At 47.8% G+C, this 14,557-nt stretch overlaps 1 protein-coding gene across 1 annotated transcript in view; it reads left to right on the top strand.

Moving 5' to 3' along the window:
- Positions 1 to 14,557, top strand: part of LOC8026273 (hepatocyte growth factor receptor) — a 97,627-nt gene that overhangs the window by 61,645 nt on the left and 21,425 nt on the right. Inside the window, exons 5-9 of the mRNA XM_040212762.3 lie at positions 2,016 to 2,189; positions 3,218 to 3,366; positions 5,719 to 5,857; positions 8,269 to 8,405; positions 13,190 to 13,387. Coding sequence (XP_040068696.1) covers positions 2,016 to 2,189; positions 3,218 to 3,366; positions 5,719 to 5,857; positions 8,269 to 8,405; positions 13,190 to 13,387 — 797 coding nt within the window. The remainder of the gene's footprint in view (positions 1 to 2,015; positions 2,190 to 3,217; positions 3,367 to 5,718; positions 5,858 to 8,268; positions 8,406 to 13,189; positions 13,388 to 14,557) is intronic.

Genomic DNA, 14,557 nt, shown 5'->3' with positions numbered 1-14,557 from the left:
GAAGAACAAAAAATCTGGGGAACATGCGGTTTGCGCCCTCCTTTATTTGAGAGTCCCCAAAACACATATTTTTTTCGTGAAAATTAAAAATTAGATCCTTTTAGTCTGCCCGATTGGAGATGAAACCTCCCATATCGGGTAGGCTGAAAAAGTCCAGTTTTTAATTTTTACGAAAAAAATATATGTTTTGGGGGTATTTCTCAAATGAAGGAGGGCGCAAACTGCCTGTTCCCCAGATTTTTTGTTCTCGAGTTACGAGCCGTAGAAGCCGAAGTGGCAGAAGCTAGTGTTTTTGCCTGCCGTCGCAGGTCGCGTGTTTGACACCCTCTGGTGGCGCTAGTGTTTTTTCTACACCCTTTTCACTTTCCTCCCTCGTTTAATAGGTACTATAAAAATACATTCACATATTCAAATATCTCTAGTAGTTTGATTGTTTTCTAAACAAAATGTCAAACTCGTCACTCAGGTCGATTTTTGGTCAACTTTGACAGGTCATTACTTTGTCTGTAATTAAGGTACATTTAATTTCTTTGGCTCTATAGACCTTTTCTGCAAGTGCGTCGCCATCTTGAATTGACGTCACTTCCAGTATGGGCGAAAACATTGTTTTGCCTTTGCCACGCCAATAGAAGGCATTTATGATATAAGCGTAAACGTCACACTTTGTCGTTTTGCCTCCCCTTTATTTTTTTACAATTTGCAGGTTAAAACGTTGGATTATTTTTTCGTCGCCCATACCGGATACGCCTATTAGGTGGCTGGAGACGAGAGTACACAGAAAAGGTCTATAGAAAGCCCTAAGCATGCCTAGTGTAGATATGGTAATATCATTATGATCTCCTGAGTAGCCACTCCGCTACCTTCACGTAAGCGTTGTGAAAAATAACAAATGTTCACACATTTCACGTGGTTGCGGCTCAAATAGAGGACGTACAACCAAAATATTACATTTCTAGACTGTTGTTTCTTGTAGTCGACTAATATGTCAAAAAGAATTTAAAAAATAAAAATTTACAAAAATGGGTTTTTTGAGTGAATCAATCTCAAACTTTCAACATTTGTTATTTCTTACAACGTTTACGTGAAGGTAGCGGAGCGGCTAGTCCACAGATAATAATGATATTATTATATCTATAATGGACTTTCTTTTGGCTTTCTGTAGAGCCAAAGAAAGAACATTTACCTTATGTACAAAGTAATGACCTGTCAAAGTTAACCAAAAAGGGACCAGAGTGACGAGTTTGACATGTTTTTTAGAGAACAATCAAATTCCTAAAAATATTTGTATGCGTCAAGGTATCTTTATAATACCTATTAAATGATGGGAAAAAGTTAAAAGGGTGTAGAAAAATCACTAGCGCCAGCAGAGGGTGTCAAACACGCGACCTGCGACGGCAGGCAAAAACACTAGTTTCTGCCACTACGGCTTCTACGGCTCGTAACTCGAGAACAAAAAATCTGGGGAACATGCGGTTTGCGCCCTCCTTCATTTGAGAAATTCCCCCAAAACATATATTTGTTTCGTGAAAATTAAAAATTAGACCCTTTTAGCCTGCCCGATTTGAGATGAAAACACCCATATATAACAGGCATGGTGGCGGGAAGCCGAAGGCGTGGGTATATAACTGAGAAGCAAAAACCCTTAGTGAACACAGCAACAACGGACGATTTACTCTTCGACGTTTCGGCCAGAGTCCAGCTTTCGTCAGGAAGAGGAGTCCGGCCTTCGTCAGGAAGAAATCGCTCGAAATTGCCACAAATATTGTTCTTTGTCGCAGTCACTTATAGCCACAAGAAAAGAAACATACACTGATACGGACTCTGCATGTTGTATCATGAAGATACATGTAGCCGAAAATCCGTACATCTTACAACTGGCAATTTACGGGAAACTTTGGTGGCCTGTCTTCAATATATGCGTTCTGAATCTGCGGCCAAATTGGTGTTGGAAGGATTTGTTTCGCGAAGTTCATCATCACAAACGATTTTTAAACCGAGTGGCGCTCTTTTTTCAGGTGGTGCGTTTTCCGGTGGGCTCGTGTTCTATCTACGAGAGGTGCTCGGTCTGCATGAACAGCACTCGAGACCCGCTTGTGTGCGGCTGGTGTGGCTCTCAGTGCGCCCACTTTGGCGAGTGCACTCCCAGTACAGCTTTCGACTTGCAACGCTGTCCCATCCTCCTGAAAAAGGCGAGTTGCATATGCTACAGTGCTGGCAGAGCGATCCGGCTTGAGCAAATTATGTCCGTATTCGTATAAATAATCCTTCGCGATTTTTACAGCGGAGTTATTAAGGGCCTGTTTTCCCAGCTTCGTGTCCGTCACCAAATAAATGTTGACACAAAACTCTGGACAGCTACCGCCATCTATAGGCGACGGCGGCAACCAGACAACCGGTTTGCCGGTTATCTGGTTAACGCCATCGCTCATAGATGGCAACCTTTTCAGTCTTTCCACTCTAGTTTTCACCACAGTATATACGCTGAATTTCTCTCGATGGTCGTCCTAGAAGTCGCTTTCGAGGAAGACGTCCTCTAGGCGTCGTCCTTGAGGGCGTCTTAGAAGTCATCCTTGAGGTCGTCCTTGAGGTCGTCTTTGAGGTCGTCCGAGAGGTTGTCCTTAAGGTCGTCCTAGAAGTCATCCTTGAGGTCATCCTAGACGCCGTCCTCGAGGTCGTCCTAGAAGTTGTCATTTAGGTCGTCCTAGACGTTGTTCTCGACGTTGTCCTAGAAGTTGTCCTTGAGGTCGTCCATATACATAGTCCTTGAGGTCGACTTAGACATATTCTCTGAGGTCGTTCTAGGCGTCGCCTTTGAGGTCGTCCTCTAGACATCGTCCTCAAAGTCATCCTAGAAGTTGTCTTTGATGTTGTCTTAGACTTCGTCCTTGAGGTCGCCCTAAACGTTGTCCTCTAGGCGTCGTCCTTGAGGTCGTCCAAGAAGTTGTCCTTGATGTTGTCCCACCATAGTACAGCTTCGCTGGTCTTCCTTCTTCATCAGAGCGGAAAGGCTGAAAGTTTTTTGTTTCAATTTTTTTCTTTGAAATGTTTTTGGGGAATTGTGAACGATGATGGTTGTAAAAAAGAGGAAAATTGCTTGGTAGCATTCAACGAGCTTGGTATACAAAAGGCTACTCCAGAAGGTGATCGAAATTCTTGATGCCTCAGTGAATCGATAGTCCAGATGAAGGTTCTCAAAACGCCGTATTCGTCTCCGCAGGTGTCGCCGACCAAAGGCCCCAGCTCCGGAGGCACGCTCCTTACCCTGGAGGGCGACAACTTCGGCTCCCCCGCGCACAAACCTGACAGCTCCATCCAGATCACCGTGGGCAAAAAGCCCTGTGCACTGGTCCACTGGAATTACACCTTGTCAGTAGCGCCTCTCATCTGAGTCTTAGCGTGCGCAATGGTCCACGAAACTGGCTTTATCGGGCAGCAAACAGCAGCCTGGAGAAATTATCATGCGTGCAAACTGAAGAAGTGCATGCTATCATTTCCTGTGGGCATTCCAAAGATCATCGAAATTGGAAGGCGTTGGCAAATCAAGCAAGTAGGAGTCGTAGCCTATACATTATAAATGAGCTTGTCTAGTGCACTTGACGAACCAGCAACATCTCTATATCTGGAAAGGGTATGTCAGCATAGCAACTGATGGCAAATCTCGCTTTTTATGAGCATAACGTCTGGCATGACTTACTGTAAGCCCTTAAAGATTGCGCAGGGAATTTTATAAGTAACGTTTATGATAACAGTTCTTGCCATTTCATTAAAACAAAGTTTATTTTCAAAGGCTCCCATCTACTAGAGCTTTCTTGAGTGCATTTCATATGGTATATTCCTACATATAATGATAACCAGAGACCAAGAACTGTTTCGGTCAAAACTTGTGATGCTGGCCTCAAGTTGTAGCAATGTTAAATAGTTGTTCCTTCTGAAACATCTTCGAACACAACATTAACGGGCCAGAAAAGTATGAGTAATGGTCGTAGTCGGTTGTGATAGGAACAACTTAAAAATAAACCTTCTAGTAGCCTTAAATTGGCATTCGACCTTTCGCTAAGCGATGTGTTTCAGGACCCAGAGAACATTAAGTCTCTCGGCTTAACGTGCTCTGACCTCGTACAACTTCAGTCGCTTAGAACCACCATAAAGAGGTTCAATCGTAGTGTATGTGCTATAATTTCTGAATTTGTTTTGCTGTATGTGTAGGTTGTGACGTGTTTTAAAGCGGTAGCCTTAAAGCCCAACCACGCCCAAGGTCACGTAACGCCTGTGGCTGAAGTCCTGTCGCATAAGTTCCTGTCACGTAAGCTCGTAAGCGCCAGTCGTTGTTGCGCTAGTTACGTAAGCTCCGTTCGCATAAACTAGTAGCGCCGGTAGCCAAAGCTTACGTGACTTTACGTCTTTGACGTTGTCGTCGACGTCGTCCTAGAGGTAATCCTTGAGGTCGTCCTAGACGCCATATTTGAGGTCGTCCTAGACGTTGTTGACATTGACCTATAAGACGTCCTAGACGTCGTCCGAGACATCATCCCTGAGGTCGTCCTCGACGTTGTCCTACACGCCGTCCTTGACGTTGTGTTCGATGTCGTCCAAGAGGTTGTTCTCTGGGACGTTATCCTCAACGTCGTCGTAGACTGCATTCTTGATGTTGTCTTCGACGTCGTCCTTGAAGTCGTCATAGACGACGTTTTTGACGTCATCCTCTAGGACGTCATCCTATACGTCGTTCTTGAGGCCGTCCTAGACATTGTTCTTGACGCTGTAATCTAGGACGTTGTCCTAGACGCCGCCCTTGACATCATCCTCGATGTGTGTAGGGCATTATAACCATTTGATGACTGTACCATTTCCTTTCCTAATAGACCGATCTCACCATCTAGTTCGAGTATGCCACCGCTGCCGCCATGCATCGTGGGAGCTGTAGTCTTTCTGCACGTGCGACAACCCCGCTGGAGCTCTGCACGAGCAGAGCACGAGGCGGCATGAGCTGTCTCGTGAACTGGCGTCTGCATCCTATGAACTACAGTTATCGCGGCGTCACGCATGCGTGGAGCGCTTAGTGAGATCGGTCTATTGTTTTAACTAACGATGTTCCTCTGAAGCTACTGCATTTCATCGCGTTTAGCAGAATGCCCATATATGCAGCCAATTTCTAAGCGGTAGCATTAAAGGCCCAACCATGCTCAAGGTTATATCCTCAAGGTTACGTGCCGCCCGTCGCTAAACTGCAAGGTCGCGTAATGAAGGTTATGAAATGCCTGTGACAGAAATGCAAGGCTGCGTAATCAAGGTCACGTAAGCACCGGTTGCGTAAGCTCTATTCACGTAAGCAGCGGTCGCATAAGCTCGTAAGCGCCGGTAGCTGAAGCTAACATGACCTGACATCCTGACTTCGTCCTTGACGTCGTCCTAGAGGTTGTCCAAGAGATCGTTCTTGAGGTCATCCTAGAGGTCATCCTTAAGGTAGTCCTAGCCAGAGGACGACGTTCTTGACGTCGTTCTCTGGGACGCCATCTTTGACGTTGTCATAGACGGTGTCTTTGACGTCGTCCTAGAGGTCTTAGGCGTTGTGCTGGACGCCGTCCTAAACACAGTCTTTAAGACGAGAGTGTGCGCTCTCGTCTCCTGCTCTCCCTCTCCTTCTACCTGCAATAGTTTCAGCAGCGCGCGAAATGCAAAACAGGTTGTGACGATAGTTTGACGTGGCCGCTCGCACAGTGTGCAGTGCAAGACGCCGGCCGGTCAGAGCGACAGCTTGGTGGACATCATGGTGGCCGTGAACGACACCCACTGGTTCCCGGGGAAGTCCTTCGACGTCATTGACAAGAAAGTGGCTGCCACGGGATTCGAGTACCAGGTGGGCAATGCTTGACTGGAGCACTCCATCTACGCGTTAACCCTATGGAACGCTGGAGTGGCGTACAGCCTGTTAGCCCAGAAATTCGAACAGGGAGGTCACAGCACCGCAGAAATAAACCGCCCCGCATCGCCAAAACCTCTTAACTCAAATGTAGCGCTATTTTTGGTTTTACGCAAAGTTCGAGTACGATTCGATGGAATCAGATCAAGCTGTGTCAAAAGTGCACCTTCACAGCACTCGTGGCCTTAGTGCGATTTTAGAGCGCAGCTCTTAGGGGCCCGTTCCCGGCTTGAGCGTCGTCGTCGTCGGCGTAACCAAGGTCATCCCAAGGTCACGTGACCCCTCCCAAGGTCATCTCAAGGTCACGTGACCCCCTGAAGGTCACGTGACCTTGGGGGTCACGTGGGGTCATCTTGGGATCACGTGACCCCCAAGGTCATCTCAAGGTCACGTGACCCCAAGATGACCCACGTGACCCTTTGAAGGTCACGTGACCCCCAAGTCACGTGACCCCTCTGAGGTCACGTGACCCCTTTGAGGTCACGTGACCCCCGAGGTCACGTGGTCTCCTCCCCAAGGTCACGTGACCCCAAGGTGACCCCTCTGAGATCACGTGACCTTGAGGTGACCCCCATGTGACACCCAAGGTCACGTGACCCCCAGGTCACGCCTCCCCGAGATCACGTGACCCCTCTCCCCGAAGTCACGTGACACCCCCCCCCCCCGAGGTCACGTGACCCCCCCCCGGAGCATATTAAAGAATGAGGGGAGGAGGAGGAGAAGGAGGAGGGGTCTACCCTCCCCTCAGTACCCTTCACTCCTCCTCCTCAAGAGCTGCGCTCCAATTCGGCGTTACAGGGATTTGTAAACGGCTTTCACTTTTTAGAGCGCAGCTCTTAGGGGCCCGTTTCCGGCTTGAGCGGCGTCGCCGTCGCCGTCGCCGTCGCCGTCGCCGTCGGCGTCGGCGTAACCGCGCGGTGCATCATGGGAAATGTCCCATAATGCACCGCGCGAGCCCCCCACCAAGGTCACGTGACCTCGTGGGGGGTCACGTGACCCCCCGAAGTCACGTGACTCCCCTGAGGTCACGTGGCCCCCTCCTCGAGGTCACGTGACCCCCGCCGATGTCGCGTGACCCCCCGATGACGTCATCGTCACTGATGACGTCACCGGCATCCACATCGTCATCGTCATCATCACTGATGACGTCACCGGCATCCACATCGTCATCGTCATCATCACTGATGACGTCACCGGCATCCACATCGTCATCGTCATCACTGATGACGTCACCGGCATCCGCATCGTCATCGTCATCATCACTGATGACGTCACCGGCATCCACATCGTCATCATCACTGATGACGTCACCGGCATCCACATCGTCATCGTCATCATCACTGATGACGTCACCGGCATCCGCATCGTCATCGTCATCATCACTGATGACGTCACCGGCATCCACATCGTCATCGTCATCATCACTGATGACGTCACCGGCATCCACATCGTCATCGTCATCATCACTGATGACGTCACCGGCATCCACATCGTCATCGTCATCATCACTGATGACGTCACCGACATCCGCATTGTCATCGTCATCATCACTGATGACGTCATCAGTGACGTCACTGATGTCGTCACCGGCATCCGCATCGTCATCGTCATCATCACTGATGACGTCATCAGCGACGTCACTGATGACGTCACCGACATTCGCATCGTCATCGTCATCATCACTGGTGAAGTCATCAGTGACGTCACTAATGACGTCATCGGTACCCGCATCGTCATCGTCACTGATGACGTCATCAGTGACGTCAGTGATGACATCATCGGCATTGGGGGTCACGTGACCCCCAAGGTAACGTGACCCCCCCCTGGTTAGTTTAACCCCCCCCCCCAGTGCCCTTCCCTCCTCCTCCTCAAGAGCTGCGCTCTAATTCGGCGTTACAGGGAGTTGTAAGCGGCTTTCATTTTTTTATCACGCGACCACCCGATCGCACACAGAGAATGTGCCGCCATCCTGCGTTTTTTTCTCCGCATGATTGATTCACCCGGTGAAACACACAAAGACGACGAACGCAGCGACAATGACATTGTTGCATTGCTTGACTAGCTACATCGGATAGCAATGTCGGCAAGTGCGACCGGAGTGAAACGGAGGATAGCTATTTGGATAACGTGTGAGGGTTTTCGCAAAAAGGCAGCTGATGGAGCCGGCGGGTACGTTGGAAACGAATAGCATCTGCTACCAAGAAGCGGACGTCGTTGTCTCGTTTATTTATTTCCAGATTATAATTGCTAGCGTTTCACTTGGGTGAACTTGAAACGTTCGGCGCCGCATGTTCTATTGTTTGTGTTCGCTTTCCTTGGCTGACGCCGCATACGTTTCGTGCCTGCAGATGTCCACGTTCAGCGGCATATCTCCGAGCTACGGGCCCAGGGCAGGTGGCACGAGCATTGCGGTGCACGGGACGAACCTGGACAGTGGCGCTTTGCAGATTGTCAGCGTCGGAAGCCACCCGTGTCACATCTACAGGTCGGTCTGTGGAGTCTCTTCCAATGAGGCGCTTGATGAAACGGGCTCTGGGGGTCTTCCCTGAGGCTGGTAATCTAAGGCTGTAATTTTTGTAGCGTGAGCTACACTGGCCAAGGTTGAGCAGTTTCGCGTGGCTCGCATAATAAGCCGTGCTCCGTGCTGCGCGTGCGCGAGGAGCATTGACGTCACACGGCGCACAGCTGGCGCGCTGAAGCCGCCGCCGCTGCGCGCTCCGCCACCGCCGCGCTTGCCTCGCCGGTCTGCGCATTTGAGAGGAGTGACATCATAGCTGCGGCAGATGCAATGGCGCCGCCGTGTGCCCAGCTGTGTGCCTCCGCTGCGCAGTAGCCAAGTCTGACGCTGCACCGGAGCCGCTTGATAGCGCTTCTCATTTTGTGCGCATAAGCTCACGCTACGTGTATCCTGGCATAGCCGAGCCAAGCCACCGCAATTTTTTTTGTATGTGTGTGCACATTCGACGACCGAACGAACTAACTTAATTCGTGTTATGTTTTCTTCTTGGATACAAAGCCTTGTTTGATATTAAACGGAAGGAATAAATAACGTTATTGTTATTGTGGTCGGTATCGTTAAAACATTCTTTATATGGCCTTGTGTACGTGCACTCTTGCAATATGCATCTCTGCAGGTGTACTGTTGTCATAATGGTGAATAAATAATGAATAAATAAGGAAATGTCAGATTTTTCTGATAACGGACTCATTACAGATAGACTTCAGTTTCCTTTTTATTTAGTCAGTCTGAAGGGTGAGAGGTGACCGGCCCTAGTGGTTATGCTGACTGACAGAAAAACGTCTACCTTTTTTACCACTATAGCGACGTTACCTTTGGAGTAGTATACCGAGCATCCGTCATCGCAGAGCACTTTGCACTCGGAATTTTTTGCTAGTGTACACAAAAATTAGCGCGAGACGAACATTCCTTCGTTATATTCATTGTTCCTTCGTTTTAAAGATAAGCTGGGGTGGTTTCGTATTTCAGGAAACATACTTAAAATCGTCTTTATTTGACCTCCAGGACCTCGAACATCGAAATTATTTTGTCATTTGGTGCAGGGAGGCTGTAGAAAAGTATTTTCAAAGTACCGCAGAAGGCCTTTCTTCCCGGAGCGTGACGTCATATACAGAGGTTTCGAAATCTCCGCTCTCGCGCATCTGCAGCGCCTATGAAAGCCATGCACGCGCTCTCTTGCTATTTTTACGAAGGACAGAAAAAGAAGGGAGTTTGGCCATACATTGGTTTGAATAGGCGAGCGTCTCGGGGCCAACCACAGGCAGCGAAACAGCCCCTAGCGGTGGTCGTGTGCTCTAAAAATGTGACACGACTAATTTAAGCCGTTCTAGCGTCGCTAGAGTAAAAAGGTTTATCTTTCAGTTACTGAAAACTTTGCGCATGTAAGGTTTTTCGTCACGCCAATATTCAAGTGTAGAATAAACGAACATGCGTTCCAAACCAGGACCAACTAAAGCTCTTTTATGTTTCAAAAGTAGCGCAAGGTTCGCTGATGCACGAGGCACGTGCAAAGTGCAGCCCTTGGGAGGATCATGGCGGCACAGCGCAGCACTGAGCTAGATTTCAGACGCCATGAATTTCCCAAAAGGGGCGCGCGGCATGTGCCTCGAGCATTTCTGCAACAATGAATGACACCACTTTTCTCATTTGCTAGAAACAGCGTCTTAGCTGAGACGGGGAAAGAAAGCACTGCCAAGAAAGCACTGGCGCGCGAGCGTCTCAAAACGCTCGCGTGTCCCACCCTTTGCACTGTTTTCTTTCAGCCAGTCTCAGCTGAGACGCTGTTCTTGCAAGCCGGCCCAGCGCAAGCTGTCATCGATAATCCATCTGCACAAACATCAGCAGTGCAGACAAAGGCATGGGCACGAGCGCGTGGCTTTGGAAAGTGCCTCCTATGCACGAGTTCTCGTACAAACAGAAGCGTTTTGCTGAGCTAGGCTCACGCGCCTGTGCCTTTGTCTTACTGCAGACATTTGTGAGATGGAGTAGAGAGGCCAAGATTGAATGCTTCTTTTTCGCGCTTTAAATGTCGTGTGCATTATTGTGACGTCGTGGTCTCCTGATTGGTCGACGCTCTAACCGCGGAGGGAGTTTTTGGCGCTGGTGGCGGCCTTTGCTCCGCTCATTGTCCACTCTCCTAATATACGGCTCCGAGAAAAAGACGCCACGACTGGTGGCGCTGTATATAGCTGGCAAGCTTGCGATTGCACACGCGGCCCTTGAGTGTCACGCGCTTGGCGGCCGAAAGATCCTCTTATGACATCACAACTGGTCGGAGGTTTTTCGCGTTTTCTAGCGTTTAGTGACATCTTTTGGGTGAAAACGAACCTGATATTCATATTCACGGGGTAAAACTATGCTGGAACAACCTCTATCTCATTTTTCGAACGAAGTGTTTCAAGTTCCCTTTTATTGCGAAACCGCTTAGGTGGACATAAAGTCGTACTGAAAAGGTTGGCCACCCACATAGAAATGCTTCCAGTCCAGGCTGTGTTATGGAACCGGAAATCGACTACGGCTGGAGCTGGAAATCTTTTTTACCAGCCGGATTCCAGGCTGTTTCCACCCAGAAATGGACAAACTTCTTGCTGGAAATTAGATTTTTCCTCCTCTAGTTGGGAAACTTCCAGGTGGATCATGTACTTCCAAGCTGGAATTTCTGATTTCCAGGATGAGCAGCATCCATTTCCAGCTGTAAACAGAATTTCCAGCTGGTGCTGTATAAATTAGCCGAAAATGCGGCTGGAAATCTTTATTTCTGGCTGGAAGCTGCAGCTTTTTTTCATGTGGGCAGCGTAACATACTTTATACTGGAGCCAGTGGCGTAACCAGGAATGTTTTACGAGGGAGGGGTGGGGTGGAGGGGGGGGGGTCTGAAGTGGCTGGGATGTACATATGACTTGATGACTTGGGGTGCGAAGAGGGTGAGGAGTGTCAAAATGCATGAGTATATTATTGGTGACTCCAGCGAAATTGACGCCGCGTTGCGGTAACGCGGAGAAGCTGAAGAGAGGAGGTCGTTTCGACTCCGTCGTCTGCTATCGCTGCTTGGTTCTCGTAGGCAGCATTATTTTTATGCTTCCGCCATGTCATATTCCTACGCACTGACTAGAAGAAGGTTTCTACCGTCGAAAAATCGCTTATATGTAGAACCAATTTTACGCTGCAGTGCCAGAAATTTATTTTGGTTCGCGTGCTGAACGACGAAAACGACTTCCTTTCGCTTGCCACTTTGCCTGAGCAGCGCGCCTCATTAGAATTCGCTGGAGTCGCGAATAGGGTCGGCTGGATTTCGGAGGGGGGGGGGAGGGGGGGGGTGGAGCTGAGCCCCATAAGCCCCCTTCCCCCCTCCCCGCAGCCGGCTACGCCCCTAAATGGAACGTATATGCTTCGCAGCAAACAAACATAGTTTGTAGTGAAACATAGAAGTGAAACATAGTTGGTATTAAAGCGTATAGTAAGTGAAACTGTTCAAACTTGGCAGGTTTCACTAACACACAGTTTGTATTAGTGAGCATTTCCTGGTGTAGTCCAACATAGTTGCTCGTGAGATGCCACTGGTAGCACAGCGTTTTTGGTAGTCGAACATACTATAATCGGTGCAAACTTCGTTGGTAGAAGGACAAAGATGCAACGCAGTTGATAGTGATACAGTCGGTATATAGTGATAACAGTACAGTTGATAGCAGTACATAGTTGGTGGTGCAGCATAGACCAGTAGCTGTCTTGCGTGCGTCTTTACTCCTCTCCATCTATAATAGCGCATATATGTGCGGTTTTAAACACGAGGGAAGGTACGTAAATTAAACGCCGGGAGTTTTAGCAAAGGATTTCAAAAGTTCCTAAAAATGGGTGGCTGAGTAAAAAAAAGAAAATCTTTCCGGGAACGAACTGCCTGCCACCCACGGCGGACGTGAAGAATTGCGTAAAGCACACTGATTAGCTAAATGGTGACAAATATTTACTAATTGACTTTTAATTAATGATAATAAGCATAGGATTCCAATTAGAAACTTGCTAAGCTTAATCAAAAACCACTAAATCAACTCATGTTTCAAAGTTATAAGGCAAAAACAACAGCTTATGGTGTTGCAAGAAAAAAAAACGCTCAATTTGGAGGCATTTTTAGGTTTTAGTTTTGTATCGGAGCGCATCTTTGCGCCAGCAGTCCTGCTTCCTGGTGGCTGAGGCACAACACACGTGTGTCAAGCTTCCCCCGTTAGAGGCAAGGCGATATCTCCGCGTCTCAACCACCGAGGAGCAGGACTGCTGGCGCAAAGATGTACGGAGATCTGCTCTGATAGGAAACCGAAACCTTGAAACGCGTTCAAACTGAGTCTTTTTTTCTGAACGTCGAAAAATGCCGCTCCACAGCTGCTTTAAATCTTTCATGAGTGGGTTGATTTTGTGGTTTTCGATGACGCTTAACAAGTTTCTCATTGGAACTATATGTTACTTTTAGCTAATTAAAAAGCTAATTAGTAATCTTTAGTGAATTATTGAGCTAGTTGATAGGTTTTTGTAATCCGTAACGTCCGCCATGGCTTGCAGTTTGTTCCCGGATAAAGGTTATTTTTTGTCAACCATCCTAACCTTAGAGATTTTTTAAAGTCTTTCCTGAAGCACCCTGTGTATGGATGTGTCCAATAAACATATCTATACACGCCTTATATAATTTTCCTAAGTGCAGATACAGCAAAATTGTTAACAGTCAGACATAAACAGCGTGGCATTTACTTCGTCTATTGCAGCGTTACCAACCTGACCATCCTGTGTTCCACGAGTCGACTGGAGGGTTCTCATCCCGGAGGTGACGAGACGCATCGGGTGACCTTGACGATCGACGGACAGGAAGTTCCCTACCTTCCCACGGAGGGACTCACTGCAACCTTCTCTTACAAGCCAAACCCTGTGATCAAGCAAATCCTCCCTGCGTCTGCCCCATTCAAGTGAGCAATGTTAAACAAATATACAGTGTTTACGCAAACCATTCACACTAATGTGACGCCTCAAAAAGATTGTCTGCGTGCGTCGCTGCGGTGTGATTTTATGGAGATGTTCCTTCACTTTACCAAAATCTCATTCCTCCCTTCGGATGTGATTATGATTGTTTGAATCAACGTACTGCTTAATCACTCCCCTTATTTGACCGTATTATATCAATTACCACAGTGTCATGTGAGTCATCTAGTCTGGAGAATAAATCAATGCGCACATTGTTTTTCGAGCCTATTGGGGAGGAGATTGAACAGTCACGCCACTAGCGGCATGCTGCAGCTGTGCGGACAACAAACCTAATTTTGTTGTTTGTTGTTGATCAGAGAAATCGAAGATGACGATTCGAAGGCCGCTCCTCGTGTGTCCAAAGCACTGGTCAAAGCGAAGCGCTCGTGCCCAGACAGTGCTAGGCGAAGTTCAATTTCTTTGTTTTGCTGTGTTAGTAAACACCGCGCCGTGTGGACAACAAGCTCAATAAAGCGCCCCCTATAGTTCGATCTTCTGCCCAATTACTGTAAGGAGTGTTGTTTTAGATATTGTCGGGAAAAGAAGAAGACGAGGGACACGCGCAGAGAGTCGACCCTTGGAAGTCGTGGTGGTTACGTTCGTTTCAAAGGCTCGCTAGCCCAAACTGTCAAGTTGTCACCCCACCTCCCTTCACTGTAAATCCCATCAGCATCAAATCATTGTATGTCTAAGACCCTCGCAAGGTATTGACATTTTCCCCAACCTGGTGGAGGCTACGAAAAAATATTTGTGTTAAAATGACGACGCGCAAGAAAAAGAGGGGATATCCCTTTGGAAACCATAAAGAATAACCCTGTTAGCCTTGCTGGAGCGACACGTCATGTACTATGAGACAAGCTACATTGATAGGCTTTAAAGAAGTGGTCTTATAGGTTGTGACAGATCACATTTTGATAATTCCATGTGGGAATACAATCATGAAACAATTCCTTTGGTATAACTAGAACATTGTAATAATGATAGATTCCTCTCGTAATTACTACAAATCTTTTCCATGTCTCATAATTTTGTGCATTATGTTCAAAAAATGCAAGTTTTCGCAAATCTCAGTGCATGTTTAGATCTCCGATAGGCTGTCTTTGCTACTTTGACGT

Source organism: Ixodes scapularis, unplaced genomic scaffold (assembly GCF_016920785.2).
Source record: "Ixodes scapularis isolate PalLabHiFi unplaced genomic scaffold, ASM1692078v2 PGA_scaffold2__306_contigs__length_199485367, whole genome shotgun sequence".
In the NCBI taxonomy this organism is placed as follows: Eukaryota; Metazoa; Arthropoda; class Arachnida; order Ixodida; family Ixodidae; genus Ixodes; species Ixodes scapularis.
This window is presented reverse-complemented; position numbering and strand designations above follow the sequence as displayed.